This window comes from Amblyomma maculatum, chromosome 9 (assembly GCF_055883805.1).
Source record: "Amblyomma maculatum isolate TAMU_Amacu chromosome 9, ASM5588380v1, whole genome shotgun sequence".
Lineage (NCBI taxonomy): Eukaryota > Metazoa > Arthropoda > Arachnida > Ixodida > Ixodidae > Amblyomma > Amblyomma maculatum.
The window spans coordinates 44,147,693-44,164,435 of NC_139352.1; the positions used below are offsets into that span (position 1 = coordinate 44,147,693).

At 46.7% G+C, this 16,743-nt stretch overlaps 1 protein-coding gene across 1 annotated transcript in view; it reads right to left on the bottom strand.

Moving 5' to 3' along the window:
* The window catches only part of LOC146178968 (endothelin-converting enzyme 2-like), a 33,864-nt gene extending 19,267 nt beyond the window's left edge, over positions 1 to 14,597 (bottom strand). Inside the window, exons 1-5 of the mRNA XM_084580086.1 lie at positions 14,420 to 14,597; positions 13,391 to 13,569; positions 4,487 to 4,621; positions 2,851 to 3,189; positions 503 to 754 (exon numbers count right to left, since the gene is read on the bottom strand). Of these exons, the coding sequence (XP_084436212.1) occupies positions 503 to 754; positions 2,851 to 3,189; positions 4,487 to 4,621; positions 13,391 to 13,569; positions 14,420 to 14,597 (1,083 nt within the window). The remainder of the gene's footprint in view (positions 1 to 502; positions 755 to 2,850; positions 3,190 to 4,486; positions 4,622 to 13,390; positions 13,570 to 14,419) is intronic.
* Positions 14,598 to 16,743: the final 2,146 nt, after the last annotated feature.

Consider the following 16,743-nt stretch of genomic DNA (forward strand, 5'->3'; position numbering starts at 1 on the left):
TTGAAGTCGTTGTTTTATTAGGCTGCTTATTTCACTGTGACAACGTTAGGCCCGATAAGCATAATTAAAGAACCTAAGAGCCATACTTTCTGCTCTAATTTAGTGCTGTTGATATTCAGCTGCTGAATTAATGGCCATTAGTAGGCATCCTGGCTGCCGGAGTCGCATTTTTTACAGTACTTGAACTAACACCCTTGCTATATTCATTCCACTTAAACAGGGTACGGAAATCGCCGTGCATTCGTATTACCTTTTCTCTCTGCGGAGTTTTACTCCATGCGCCCCATATAACATGAAATGTCATTGTAGAAGAGCATTAGAGACGTAAAGGAGCCCAAATAACTAGAAAAATAATTTCAACAAAAATTGAATACTGGGCCAGCTGGTGGGAGTTAAGCATTTTGCACAGCGCGAAAAACGAAAATCGGGAGAGACACACACAGACAAACCAAGCGCATGAAATTTCACACGGTGGCATGGCCACAATTTATGAATTATTTACCTGGACATGGAACCAGATGTGTATCTCCCAGTTGAAGGCAAAGTCCAAGAGTATGCCCAGTGGATTCGCTTCGGGATCGGGTTCGTCAGGCCATGAGATGCTTCGCTCCCTCATGAACGCTTTGAGATCCGCCATGCCCGTGTCTCCCGTGGGATCTATGAGCTCGGCGTCCATGCAGGCGGTGTACATTGCCAGCGCCTTCTTTCCCGCCAATCTCCGTTCTGAGCCCTTGACCAAACTAGTTTCGAAACCCTGCGGGATTCAAAACGTAACAGCAGAAAGCTTAAAGTACGCCTTTAGTGTTCTGCAGTTAAACTGAAAGCTTTGAACCGTATAGCCAGAATAACACAACACAGAAATGGCTACACTCGAGGTAGGTTACCTTAAAATTATAGGACGATCATCGGAAGTCTTCTCTGTTCAATAGCAGAAGAACAGCGAGTGCACTCAGTGTGCAGTCGTAGAAGGAAAATTTATAAACACCTCCTGAACAATTAAAGCAATACACGCGAATAAGAGAAATACATGTCTACGAGCGAAGGCAGGTGTCTGTATCATCTTAGACAGGCCCGATCGTCTCGTATGGAATGGTGCAGTATTCAGGCAGCGCAATATTTCCGTAACACACACGATTTGGCTCTGTGCATATTAAGAAATTCTTTCTAGGCTTATGCAACGAAATCCTGGACGCGAGACTTCTTAGCGAGATCTGTGCGCGAGATGTGCTATATTCCGCGACATTTCGCGAGATGTGTTCTGGTATTGCGTTTCTGCCATCTGCTATCCCACACTTGAACGCACGCCAAAGGCCACGCGACAGAAACTAGAGTGTACCGTCCAAGCTCACACTTGCCGGAGAGTGCGACATATACCAGATACTGCGCCTTTTCTTTCCTGTAAACTGATTATAATTATACATATGTAGTATTGCAACGAATGCCGATAAGAGGGAAACGATGAGATGCGAATGATAGGAGATTAAGAATAGGTTTCACTATTCTAATCTTAAGAGACATCGAAAATACCGTCTAATTTTTTCGATTAGGTCGTGTGCCGCTTGTAGACAAACTGCCAGTAGCAAATAATTTTTGTATAGTACAGGTTTGTGGCTTTCTTTCATAAGAAGCTTGAGAAGTGATCTGCAGATGGGCTTGCAGCAGGGGCTCAGTAGGTCATCAGGTAGAGTTGCATGTGTGAGATTAGTCTAGGGAAAATGTAATGAATCCGATTCTGATTCTTATAATCAGATACATACAACTCATGAGTGGAGCGGCAAATACCCATCAAAGGAGGCCCTTCATCCAATGGCGTCGACCGCCAGTGTTGCGCTTTATCTCGCGGATAGCTTACTCTGGGCGCTACAGAAGAAGCTAGGCAGAAAGGGAAAGGAGACACGTCTTTGTTGCCATGTCGTGGCGTTATTGTTCGGAGCCGGGGTGCGGTGGTGGGAAGGGGAGAGTTGGAGAGACGGTCGTAGGGCCCGTTCTTCCACGGAGAAAACTATAGAGGAAGAAGAAGAATGTGATATCCCCCCCACACAGTTCTCTCACCAGAGAGGAAGCTGTCATATGGAGGCAATTACAGACGGGTTCGTACCCAAACCTGCACATACTAAACAAAATGCACTCTACCATATACGCTGACAGATGTCCGTGGTGAGATGAAAAACCAACACTATATCACATCACATGGGCCTGTCAAAACATAGATGTGGTCCCCAAAATTCGAAACACGAGCGCGGAGCAATGGGAGACTCTGCTGTCCAGCGACCGCTGCGAAGACCAGCAAGGTCTGGTACAGCGAGCCCAACGGGCGGCAGTAGCCAGCGGAGCCCTGGACTGAGGGCAACTGACCATTGTGCAAAAGTGGACGAGGTCGACGGAGAAGACTCTTGTGGATTCAACAAGCAGACATCTCTGAAGACATCCAAAAACCGCCAAGTAATATAGGGCTAAATAAAGTGTTTCCTCCTCCTCCTTCTCCTCCACGGGACGGGGACAAACGCCCGTTACCTTCTCTTTCCTGTCGGGTCTTCTCAGCAGGGCCACATAACGTTGTCATCGAATGTAGTATTTACTGCGATGTCACGCTGCGTGGTTCGCCACCACGTCACAGGTACTGGTTGACGCCATCAGATGCAGGGCCTCATTTGATGGGTATTTTCCGCTCCGGTCTTGAGTTGTATCCGACTATATAGTTTTAAAGTAATTTTGCCCGCCATGCTTAAACTGAATAATCGCCATTAAAACTAAAATTCCAAACATTGCTTACAAACAGCTGCACTATCCCGCAGATGCTTATATCTTGCATGAATATGCGCGTCTGAGACAATAAGTCAGAGTACGTGCCTTGAACCACGCTTCAATGGCATCGCTTGTGGTGGCCGCGGCGTAGCTCACAAACTCTTTAGAAGGCATCCACGCCGAACACGCGAAAGCAGAGAAGTCCTGGCAGGGGTCCGCGCTTCTGTTAATGTGTTGACGCAGGAGACTGTTGTGGATCACGCAGTCTTCGGTTCGACAGTACCTCTCAGACGTCACTGTGCGTTTGGGGTGATAGGTGAGTAGGGTCAACAGCAACAAAGCCGCCGCAAACAGACCAGCCGTCCCCACAAGCGCCTTCCAGGTGTACTGCGTCATCACATACGACTGCCACCCGTGGTGGGAAATCTGTGTCGTGTGTCCAATCTGCGCCGACAGAAAACATACGCAACAGAACCCTCACACCTGGAATAAGTGCTCTTAGTGGTTCGTAATGGTTACGCTTAATGCTTAATCATGGTTCTCAATCTACCCTCAACGTTCCGAATCATTTGAAGATGAAATGCACTCGCCTGTTCTTGCCTCTGTATGTCTTCACTTGCATTACGGCGCCAACAATGTCACTACACGGATATAAGCAAACGATTTGGTCTTGTTAGTTTTGAGACTCCACCTTCTTCGGATGTGAGAGGCTCCAGGTGGTCGAAATTACTCCGTAGCCCTCCACTACGGCTCCTCTTTCTCTCTTCACTTTCATTCCCACCTTCCTCCCTTCCCTTACGGCGCGGTTCGGGTGTCCACAGAGCAAGTGTGACAGTTACTGCGCCTTTCCCTTCCTGTGAACCAATTTAACTTATTTAACGGCGGAAGCAGTTAAAGGAATTCGAAGCGTCTACGTTCAGCAGTCAACGAATACAGGTATATAGTACGCCAAAACGATACGCGTCCTACAGGTGTTCTAACCATTGGAGTCTAGCTTGTTGGTTGCGGTCGCAGTGAAAAGAGAGTAATTACTGATTAATGTCGACCTAATCGTTTGCATGCAGGTAAGAAGTACAAAGTCCCCAGCATCGTCGCATCCCTTGTCAAATCTGGTAAATCTGGTAAATGTGGTCAGCCTTGCATAAATGCCAAGCCTGGGATTATGTCGAACTAACGTCCTACATGAAAGTTTCGCCAATCATTATGAGAACTCGAAGATGCACTTGCATATTGCATTTAATATACTGTGAATTGAAAAAGGGGTGCATGCAACTTTGTGTTCGATGGCTCGGTCGCCGCGGTCCTTTATCAAACCACTTTAAGAAGTACAAATGAGAACATCACTTATATTTTCCTGGAGAACATCGCTATGTAGCATTCTTGCCAAAAGCGCTTCTCGGTCACATCGTGGAACATAAATGGGCCTCCTATTGCCGCAAACCAGGACGGCCTTTTTTTTTTCGTCTACTAAGCTCTTCGATCACTAAATATGCTGAAATTGTTCTTCACTTCCAGCACGCTGCCCCAAATGAACTGAGGCTGAGAAAAGGGGCCGCTGTCCCTGCGCTGACTTACGTTTTAATAATCACCTTCGACGCAGGGAAAAGTGAACAACTGATGCTACTTTTTTTTCTTGAAATTGGCAGACTAACCGAGCGCGTAACATATGGGCTCACAAGGGAACGATTGACCGACTACAAATCATACCACCGACAATCTAGCTAGATTGCTGACTTCGCACCATGTCTCCGAGCTTCGCGGTGATCTGCCACATGGCCTTGGCTTCTTGGACTTCCTCATCGGGGAGTTCGCACATCGAGAGATCCTCCTCCTTGGCAGCAGGCTCGGGGGCCGGCGTCGGAGCTTGAGAAGCTCCCTGCGTAAAAATGCGTCGTAAATACGTCGTGACAGCCAAGCTGCTCTCTTTAGCAGCCTTTAGCACTAGCACCTCCCTCGCAATGCAGGCATAAGTGGCATGGCGCCTATATGCTGCGTCCTGCTTGTTTCGAGGTTGTTCCTTGTATGGCTTCATGTAATGCCAACTATTTCTCAAGGACAAATGCGGGGCGTTTTACGATGCTTTGGGTGTGTAATCGCGACCAATTTATTAGGGTTCCGTTTTCTGGTGCAAAAATGTTCTTCAAGATATAAAGTTGCAGTATTTCAAGGGAACAAAAAGAGCGAAACCGAAACTAAAGGGAGGTTTCGGCTTACCTGTGATCCACAACAGATTAACCTATGACTTCAGGGATGCGGCCCTGAAACCCACCTGCCATATGCGCGCTGACGAATTAAACATGCGGCACAAAGTTACAGCTCGAGCAGCTATTTGTATCAAGTGCCCGAATCAAAGCATAAATCTCTCTACTGCAGCAAATGCACAGAGAATATAAGACGGCCATGCATTCAGGGACTTGACACAAACATAGTTACTTGTGTAACAACTCCCATATTAATGGCAAGAAATGGACAACCTGAAAATGCGTTTGCGCTGCAAAACGTCCATCAAAAGATGAGCAAAAAAGGAGCACGTACATACAAATTCCTGTAAAATCCTAGAAGCTCCTTTAAACGCCCCACTTGCTTTTTAAGAATCATGAATTGACTTTAGTGAGTCAAATAAGGTGACATATGGCGTGATCGTCCTTAAGCCAATTTAGGGTTACTTATAGGACGCGGCTCTTGACCGTAAAAACTGAAGGATTACGTAAAGGGATGAGCTATAGAAGATGAAAAAGGATGGATTGTTTCGCGATTTATAGCAACTCGTCAAAATATCATCGTTGAAGAAATGCCAGCTGAAAAGTTACTTTCTTTAGATGGAGTAAGTTTTTATATTAGGATTTATGAGAAGAATAATCGGATCAAAACTCTGCATTTATTAGAAAACTAGTATTGTTCTTGCAAGCGTTTAAACTCGTTGTTCCTGAGGATGTTTACAGTTCCGAGCGTGCGGCGCAAGTATACAGTTCAAAATAACAAAGATCTCTTACCTCTGACCTGGAGGTATGGGATTACGGCCTGATATTGTTACGGTGTGTAGCCGAGATGTCGAAAGATGACAAGGATGTTTGGGAGCTATGTGGTACGACGACGACGCTGAAATTGGAGCTGGTGTGTTAGTGTATGCACTGGTCTCTCAGAGGTTTTCCTGACTTTGAGGTGTGGCTTTTTCCGCTCGGGAACGCCCCGTAACAATATGAGTGAAGGGGGATAAAGCGCGGCTTGGCAGTCATTTTTTTCGTGCTGTGGCGTAGCGTTTCCTAATTTCAGCGCCAATGACTATGCCGAAACATATTGTAGCCATCAGTATAGAGTAAACAAATGCGTCCAGTATTACCATGGCAGCTGTTCGGAGGAGTGCCCAATAATGCATCTTCGGCGGAAGCATGTCACAAGATGCCATGAGCTCTCACAGCCGCTCGCTGCTATTTCTATACGGGTAGTAAGCAGCGAACATCCGAAATGATGGAACCACGAGACCGATTGGTTTCACACGTTTTTTTCATGTGCTGCTTACGGTGCTTTATGATGGATGCCATTTTCCTTGCTGTGGTTTCGGAGGGGAAAATTGTCGCCAACAATAGCCGGCCATTAGTTATAGACGTAAAAGCTTTATAGAATTCCGTAACTTCAATTACCCTCTACGATGCTGTTCACAAGCGGTCTTTCTCGGAATAAAGAAGCAGCCGGGCATTAAGCAATTCGGTAGAAGCATTTAAGACTGCTTAGGTATGATGATCAGAAAACACGAACACGACCCCAAAGCCGACATGATTCTCTTCACATTCCACTGTACAGCACCGACATGGCCTACACCGCCTCTATGCGCGCGCCCTCAACGTGCGCGGCAAGGGGGCGTGCGCATCGTGCACCCTAGCATGGCCACCACTCCCGCGCTTATTCGGGAGTGGCGGGAGCAGGGAGTCGACACGTTGGAGCCGGTTTGCCGGTAGCTACGAGATGCCGGTCACGGACTCCTCCTAACTACGCGCCGCTCGCTCGTCTTGCACCCGACACGCCGAGCCCGCATCTCTTACTTTCCTCATGGGGTAATGAGATGCTTGGCTGCTTCGACGTATAGGGAGGGGGAGAGCAATAGTTAGGAAAGCGCAGCCCGGTAACTGATTTCTTGTAGGTATAAAGGCACCTTAAGTGAGGCTACGCGGGGAGAGGGGAGGTAATAGCTAAGTGCAAGTGGGTCAGACCGCTCTTCTCGTATTGCTGCCGATGAACAGCCACATATTGACCTATCTGGCGCAATGCGTTATTTTTATAGACACCTTGTCATAAACACATACCTTTGATCGTAACCCAAAGAACGATGCGATTCCATCGAAGGCCCTAGTGTTTGACGACGGAGTGACTGCCGGGCGGACGGAGGCTGCCTCGGGCGGAGAGTTTGCTCCACTATTCACGACGGGAATGGACACTGCGTTTGGTGAAAGTGAAATTACGAAAGCTTGTGTTGGTGAAGAAAGCAGCAAAGCATCTCGGCGCTGTAAATCTAAACACTCTTCATCCAATCAATTGCTCCTTCTGTTGAGCCTTAGGGGCAAGATAAATTCAGGAGAAAATATTTGACCCTGCTCAGCATATGATATGTCGAGCGGCTCAGGCACGTAGTCCTGTATGCGCGTATTTTGACTAAATAATACGTGCAGTACGAAAGACGGAGGATACGCTGTGAATGACGCCCTAGCTCTCTGCCTTGCCGCAACATGAGTATGCAATTATTTAGTTTGATCGCAGCTGACAAAATGTCTATTCATGTGCGACATTTGCGCAAGTCGCTTAACATGCGCTAGTTACGCAAGGCGACAAATTTGCGATGCGCACTACCGTAACAAGTCAGGACGCCGTATGTGTTCGCTGACGTTATGAGGGAACAGAGTCTCTTCCGAGTCGGTGTAGGGATTTCTTAAAAGGTAGCAGCGCAAACGCAGGAAAGAGAGAGAGGAACACAGTTTCGTCTCTTTGCCCTGTGTTTGAACCGTTTACTTCTAACCAATATTAAACACACTTGCACACAACAACACCCTCGTAGTGCTTTTCTTTCCGAGAGTGCTGCAGTGTGCTTGGTTTAGGATGGAGCGAAAACACTGTGTGGCCGCCATCTACCACCAGGCTGCAAATTGGAATATCGTGTTGTTGGGAGTTCAAACTTAAACTCTGAATTGGTTTGGTTTGGTTTGTGGGGTTTAACGTCCCAAAGCGACTCAGGCTATGAGAGACACCGTAGTGGAGGACTCCGGAAATTTCGACCACATTATCAACATTATTAAGAAGCACACAATTGACATTCATTCTTCCTGCATGAGATTCCTACATATATAAATGTTTAAGTGGCGCATTCAAAATTTTTCTTTGTAAGCCACCTTGTTCTGGCATATTTTGTTGACTTCATGCTTGCCTTTCAGGTGTATATGAACGCAAGTTCCCGGTGCCCAAGCTCTCGTATCTGCAAAGGCTAAAAACACAATGGCGTGGCAAAACACACCTCACCGATTTCAGCAGTAGCTGTCTGACAGAACGAGCTGCAGTGCGACGTACTAGTATGAGAGAACAAAGATATATGAAAATTGTAATTCCATGACAAGCTGTGAAAAATCCTCCTGGAAAAGATTGGTTGGCATACGGGGCTTCATCGACAGACTTCCAGCGAATATATGCCACACGCGCTGCTACAAGTCGGCTTACTTTTAACCTCCTTTTTCGGGTGATCATTCTTCCCTCTCTGCGGCAAGATGGTTCTGAGGATGTTGGATCCAGGTGTCTCCCTACCTTTGTTGAAATCAGCCTGCGAAAAGGAGCGTGTGTTCGTGCATTATTGCAGAAAATATGCATGATTGACACCGTTTTTTTTAAAGACAGGCTACAAATCACTAGCGATAAAACCGACATGAAAACGAAGGCGATCAATTCGGTTTGTGCGGGGTATCTCTGACGACATTTTTTGAAGCGAAAGCTTCACTACGACAGCTTTTTGAGTCGTCGGTGTAACGGAGGTTTTCACCTTCAAGTGACCTTGACATGTATTGAGCCTTTCCGTTTTTAAAAAACAGTTTACAATGGAGGCGAAAACTGATTTATTTATAGGAAGGGAAAGGCGCAGTAACTGTCTCACTTGTTTTCTATGGACACCGCAACCGCGCCGTAAGGGAAGGGAGGAAGATGGAAGTGAAAGTTGAAGCTTGTTGTTGTTGTGGCTATAGGAAGAAGGAAAAGAAAATGCACGGGCCTGCTACTGACAGTGTAGCTGAGCCCCCTCCGCTGCCTCGTGCGGACAGAAAAGAGAAAGTAAAGAAAAAGACGAGGGAGAAAAAGACGCGCTCCGCAACAGCGGTGGTCCACCACCGAAGCTGTGGCGGGTGTAATGACGGCCTACAACAGATAAAAATTCGGTGGCAGGCTAGCCCCCGCAGCAAGCGCCGTTGACCTACCAGTCCCAGCCCCGTAGGGCCAGGAACATCCACCCAACACCTCTCCCCGACCCCGCACCGAAAGCTTCACTACGCTAGGTATAACAGGTCTTCGTGTGATGCTAAAATTGCCCTTGAAGTGACATTAACCTAATTAAGTGTGGGTGTCTACAACTTCTTGGTGTTCACCCAAATGTATACGGAGCTTCCTTTCCCCAAAACTTAAATTAAACAGAGGCAGCCTTATGGTGTGCGATGTCCGCGCAAGTTAATGGCCTATCCTATCCAATCCTATTCAATAAAGAACATTCAATCAATCAGTCCGCAGCTTTCCACTGGGGCTTCTTTCCGCTTCCACTCCCATCTTTCTTCTCTAAAGTCTAGCAGGTACTGCGCCTTTTCTTTCTTATAGACCAGTGTACAGTATACAAGAAAAATATGAAAACATGATCTTGACCTGGTTAGGTGTAGGTATCCCGAATTCCATTTCGTCTACTCAAATGTATAAAGCTCCTTCTTTTCCCAAAACCTAACCTTATTCAGGAAGGGAAAGGCGCATTATCTGTCACACGTTTTCTGTGGACACCTGAACCGCTGAGCCGCACCGCAGGCTCGAAGCTGTACTTGCTAACGCCCCTCGGTCGGCTCCCGGTGAAGATGGAATCATTTATTCCGTTCATTGCAATCTTCCCAATAACGCAAAAGATCACCTTCTGCGCCCCTATAACACCGCCTGGGAAGAAAGCTCTCTGCCATCGTCCTGGACTTCCTCACTTATTTCTCTGATTCCTAAACCTGGTAAGCCTCCAGCCCTTTTCAATATCTGGCACATTTATCTGACCTTCTGTGCCGGCAAGAGGACGGAACGAATGGTGCTCACTAGGCTTAGTTGGCATTTGGAGGCTTCGAACTCTCTCCCTCATACCCTCATTGGTTTTCGTCCCGCGTATATGGGCAGGACCTTTTTCTCATACTTCAGCATACTTTCTTCACCTGTGGTCGCTCTCAGCTTCACGCCCTAATCACAGTCGATGTCCGCAAACCATGCGAGTGCGTCTCCCATGATCGTATTCTTACCTGCCTTTCCAGCACCGACTGCGGCTCCCGCATGTGTAACTACATTCGAACTTTTCTTTCTAATCGCGAGGCCCGTTCCCGAGCATTGAACTTCACTTCTGCACCCCACCGTCTCACACGGGGTATCCTGAAGGCTGATGTTCTTTCATCCATCCTTTTTAATATCGCCATGGCTCCGGTTCAATTATCATCTATTCCCGATCTTCAGCATTTTTTTACACCGACGACACCACACTAAGGTGCTCGCGCGGATCTCCTTGTCACGTTCAAGACACCATTCATCAGGGATTGGATATCATTTCTTTCTTGACCATGCAGGCCTGTCTTCCGCGCCCGAGAAGTAAGACCTCCTAGTTTTGACTTACTCTGTCTATCAAAAAGCTCAACTCACTGACTTTTCTTTCCTTGGGTGGCTCTCCAATCCCCAAATTTCTCAATGTCGCGTTCTTGACATGCCTCCGCATGCCGCCAAAGTAGTCAGGGCTCTCCATGTGGCTGTTTCAACCTGTCAGCCTGTCACCTATTTCCTTCGCCAAATTGTGAGACGGTCATCTGGCCTGAGGGAAGCTCACGCCTGCCGACTGGCTCACACGCTGGCTCTTAACAAATTTCTTTACTTCATACTATATCTTTCATTCACCCAGAGCCAGCTAGGCACACTCGAAACAGCTCTTCACTGCCTTTATTAAGCAGCTGCTCTTCGTCTTCTCATAACCACTCCCACGATAAGTTTTATGCCACCGGGTTTTTTCATCCTCTTCGCAGGCTCCTTTTCCTTCACCGCAACCAACAGGTAGCTTGCCTTTCCAGCACAGTTCATGGACGCTGGCTTTTCAACCAGGCTAATATTTCCCCCGTCCAATCAGTTTCTCTGCCAACTCCTTCTCCGCCGGAGGCTACTAACCTTCAGACACTTCCTCTTCCATCTAATATGTCGCCGGTCCTGCATGCTGCATATGCTGCTGCCTCTCATCATATCCGCCCTTCAATACCCATGGAGTCGCTTACACCGATGCCTCTTAAGTGGCTCCTCGCGGGTCCGGAAGCCAGGTCCCCTTTCATCCTCATCTATCTACCCTTGTCACATACATTAGCAGCCCCTTTCTCCATCCTCCGGATATTATCTCGCTTGAGGTCCTCTCCATCATTCATGCCATTCAATGTTTCCATTTTCTCCCACCTACGCATCAGTATATATATAAACTGACTCCCAGGTGGCTCTCCGTGCCATTCAACCTAAAACGCTCACACCTCACCTGTGCACGGAGCTCGAGGCTACACTTGTTGCGCTGCAGCTCTACCCCGCCTTGCTCCGATGGATCCCTGGGCACTCGGGGATTGACGGCGATTAGCTGGCGAACCAGCTCGCCCGTGAACTTCGTAACCGGGCACCGTTCCACCCCTGGCCAAGGTCCTTCGATGGCGGGATAAAGACTATCTCTTCGCTCCATCATCAGCAAATATTACAATGCTGCTCGCTTCGACCGCAAGCTCTACCCCGACCCACATCCTAATCTCTCCGTTCGGGAGGGAGGCTCACGTCTTCGGCAGATACAGCTCAATACGCTCATTACCCTTGCACGGCTATATCTGTATAAATTCCACCGTGATACATCATGCTGTAACTGCCCTTCCCCTTAAGCCAACCTTTCCCACTGCCTATTTTCATGCTCGGTTGCATTGCAATCGGGTTTATTTCCCAGTTCAGTTCAGTCGTGTCCCACTCTTCGTGACCCTATGGACCATGTCACGCCACGCTTTCCGGTCTCTCACTATCTTCCTAACATCACATAGCTTCATCTGCAGTGCCTCGAGGATGCCATCTAACCATCGCGTTCGCTGCCTACCCCTTCTCCGGCAACCCTCAACCTTTCCCAACATCAAATCTTTCTCCAGCGACTCCTCTCTTCTCATCAGATGACCAAAGTAGCTGAGCTTTAACTTTAGAATTTGACCCTCCAATGAGCAGTCAGGGTTTATGGTCGACAATATCGACTGATTTGATCTTCTGGCAGTCCAAGGAACTCTCAAGAGTCTTCGCCAGCACCACAATTCAAACGCGTCAATTCTTCGGCGGTCAGCCTTTTTCACAGTCCAACTCTCGCATCCATACATCACAACTGGAGAGACCATAGCACGAGTTATACGGATCTTGGTTGGCAGACTAATGTCTCTGCTCTTTACTACCCACCCCCTCCCATACTATCTGGACCTGGGGTGAACTGGCTTGGTACTGAGGGTGAGACACCTAAGTGTTGCGCTTCAATAAAGTATTCTACTACTACTGCAGGTGATAGCATAGAAAGACTTTCGCCTTAATCAAAGTACTCGATAACGTAAGACTCTGTGCTGTAATACTATAGGAACCGAGTGCATGGCATTCTCGCCTCACGTTTGCTTACGTGATGTTAGCGTTCTTGCCGCCCTATTCCCGTGCAATTATATCCTCCACATTGCTGATCTCTTTTCGAGAAAAGCACACGTTTTTGATGAGAAACTAGCTGCCACTATTTTGCTGTTTGATTTCCTACCAATCTCTACTGGCTTATTAAACCGAGTATTGTATCTGCTTCGCAATGATTCTTCTCCAAGTCTCGCGCGGTTTAAGAATTGAGAGTATCAGGAATGGCGGCTCCACGGATGGAGACCTAGCGTGGTTTCAGTGATCCGCACATGAGTGACTGCACTGCAGTTCAGGCGACAGCCAGTGCATATATTGCATGCATTTATCTTTAATGGGTTGCATACGTTCCTGGAACGAAGTATGTTTATTTCGATCATGTGGCCTACTCTTTAGCTCTTTTGGAAGGGGAAGTTTCTAATTATGTTTAACACATGCGACTCGCAGGACGTTCTTTTCTGGGCTCAAGAACAGTCATCATCAAGAGAACCGTAGCTTTCACATTTTCGAACTCTGAAAAGGTTTTTACCTTCTCAACGACCCTTCGGATAAATGCCTAATTGTCACACTTTTCATAATCAACTCCCGAGCGCCATAAGAAGACACCTTTTCTTTGCTCTCAAAAGCTTAGGGTATAGCCTCCAGAGAACAAGCACAGATGCACACAATCTTGGTGTCAACAGTACTGTTGACTGTTCAAACAGTAGCTATTTCCATAAAGCAGCTTTGCAAAAGAGGATCTTACCTTAATCCTTTTAGCATGACGCCCAGCCGGGGGATCTTCAGATCCAGGGGACGAAGTTGAAGACATTGCCGGGTTTCTAGATGAGTCATGATCCTGCCCCGGTCCTGACTCCCTCGCTGACTTCGCTGCACCGGGGGATGACACCGGACTCAGTGTCGCCTCTTTCCACGCGCCAGTAGCTGCGAAGTGAAGACTTCTGTGAAGATGGTTGGTTGGTTTGTGGGATTTAACGTCCCGAAGCAACTCAGGCTATGAGAGACGCCGTAGTGGAGGACTCCGGAAATTTTGACCACCTGGGGTTCTTTAACGTGCACTGACATCGCATAGCACACGGGCGCCTTGCTTTTCGCCTCCAACGAAAAGCTGCCGCCGAGGCCGGGATGAGCCACCCTCGGAAAAGGAGAGGAGTCCGGGTGTAGTGGACTTTTTAAAACTCTGCACTGTATTCTGACTGCATCTCTGAAATTTTGGACAAGTAAATAGTACTCGGCGGCCTAAACTAAGGGGAATGAATGCCTGAATACGTATTGCATCGTAGGCCGCGGATCTTTGTCTATTCCACAAAAATTGGAAAATGGCTCCTCCAAAAAGATCCGGTATATTTGGATGCGATTAACGGCTGTCTTACAATGCTGTGTCGGCTGCCGTCACGACTGCAGGAGTTCCCTCACGCCGCCTTCCACAAAGTCAACATCAACGTATTCCTCTTCCCACCTTAGGGACCGGGTGTAAAAACCAAGGCTTTAGACACCTGAATGTTCATATACTAGAGATTTTTGACATTAGCTTGATTATTCCTCATCTTAAACACTGTCACAATATAATATAGACAGAGAAGAGGCAAACAGCGACCATCAATGGGCTAGAGATCCCCAAGTTAACCCGGTTATCCCGGCCTTGCAACTCCCTAAGTACCAACAGTTGTTTGTTAAGGGAGAATCAAACTGGATAATCCGATTTATTACATCTGGAGTACGTGGAACTTAAGCATTGAATTACTCGGAAGAATCTGGTCGAGTCAGCACTCACTCGCTTGAAGGTATCCGGCCGGCGGCGGGCGGTTTTTGGTAGGCTTAGGAAGCTTAGACTTCAGCTTCTTGTGCGGGCTCATTTCCGAGCTGACCAAGGTGGTCTTTTTTGTTGACGTTGAGCCCTTAGTCTTGGGGCTCTTCATGGAAGAGGCAGTTGGAGGTGCAGCGGGTTCCATTGTGCGTTTTTAGACAAAAAGCAACGCAACGCCGCTGTGTGGATGTCTCTCTACATTAGATGATTCTTCTTCTTTAGGTCATGCGTTTCACGTGGCGTGCGTGGCGGGCCTATTTTTCTTCAGCTTCGACGCACGCTATATTGTCTCAGGATCTACATTACTATATAGGGCGGCCGACCACCAAGATTTATTTCACTACAGCATAGGTACAATCGTCATGTTATGCTAGGGCGTCTTTTACTACCGTCATATTGTTTTCAACAAGCATCATACAGAAAATAAACATCGATAAAGACAGCTGTCTTTAGAAGAAAACGTGCAAGCATACTCAGATATTTCACTCTAGTCAGCAGTAAAAATGACATGCTAAACCGCCTACCAGTCTCTGACACACAACATCATGGAGCTCTTTACATCTGCCCAAATTCAAGGCCACAAGATAAAGTTTAAATGGATCCCTGCCCACTGCGGGCTCCATGGAAATGAACAGGCCGATACTGAAGCAAAAAAGTGCCCTTAGCTGCAGACTCCAAATAGCTGCGCCTTTTTTTAAGAGCGGATACTGCGTATCTTTTCACGAAATATATGAAGAAGGCTACGGCAGCTTACTGGGCCCAGCCAGACGCCAGACATATCTGTCTAAACGACTCGATTGAACACTGACATTTTATGTTCCGCGTAAAATTCCACGCCGTCATGCATGCTCGCTACATAAACATTGTTTAAAGTGGCTTTAACGCGCAGATACTTGCATTTAATTGGGCATTCGAACTGCCCGCAATGTTCAACTTGTTGCATCACAAAGACAGTGGACCATTCATTATTGGTGTGCCAAGTTATGTACGTGAACTAAAAGTGCTAGCCGCTTCCTTGAAGCGTTCGGAAAAGAGGCCTCTGTAATTGCTGCTGGGCGCTTGGCAGGACAAGCGTGTCCAGGCAGTGCGGGCTCTTTGTCGCTTTTGAGCGACATGGGACTTGACCCGCGCTTGTAACGCAAGTCGTCGGGGCTGTATATATTTTCATATGCCTTCTTCTACATCGTCACCCGTCACGATCCTCTTTCTTCTGTCATAGCCCAATGCAGAGTAACAGGCCAGATCGTAATCGTTGCTGCCAACATCTCTGTCTTTTCCTTTCAATAAATACATCTATCTATCTTTAACGACATCTGCATTCCACTCACAAATAAACACGGCGCACTAGTAAACTACGTAAAACAATCAAGGCTGAATTAAATATCGCAATTATGTGCGCTTGCTTTTTGACTTCTAATTCGGTTCCGGTTTCAGGTCACAAGTGCCCGTAAACGTCTCTCTTCAATCTACCCTTATAAATGAAATTCCAAACAAAATAAGCATAAGCCCTGTTTTAGCCAAGCAGCACGAGCGCACTTTCAAGGCGTATGAATACTGTATCTGACTCTATCTAATGGTTCGGTGCGTTCATTTTCCATCTCAAAAACTGCAGCACAAGTTGGCATGGAGCTTTTACCAATTTGGGTTTTACGTGTGGTCTCGTGACGTCGCTCAAAGGGCCGCCCAGTTATTGCTTGATAATGTCACCTGCCAGTGGCTGTGTTGGTTAAAGGGAAGTTGAAGAGGAAGAATTGGGCTAAAAAAATTATGGACGAAATTGCCAATGCTACGCTCAAGAGTAGCGTGCAAGACTCAGGATCCATATGTTGTTTTGATTCCCATCCCAAGTTCGCAGTTCCTCCAAACGGCTTCAGAAATACATACATACATACATACATACATACATACATACATACATACATACATACATACATACATACATACATACATACATACATACATACATACATACATACATACATACATACATACATACATACATACATACATACATACATACATACATACATACATACATACATACATACATACATACATACATACATGCACACACACACACACACATACATACATACATACATACATACATACATACATACATACATACATACATACATACATACATACATACATACATACATACATACATACATACATACATACATACATACATACATACATACATACATACATACATACATACATACATACATACATACATACATACATACATACATACATACATACATACATACATACATACATACATA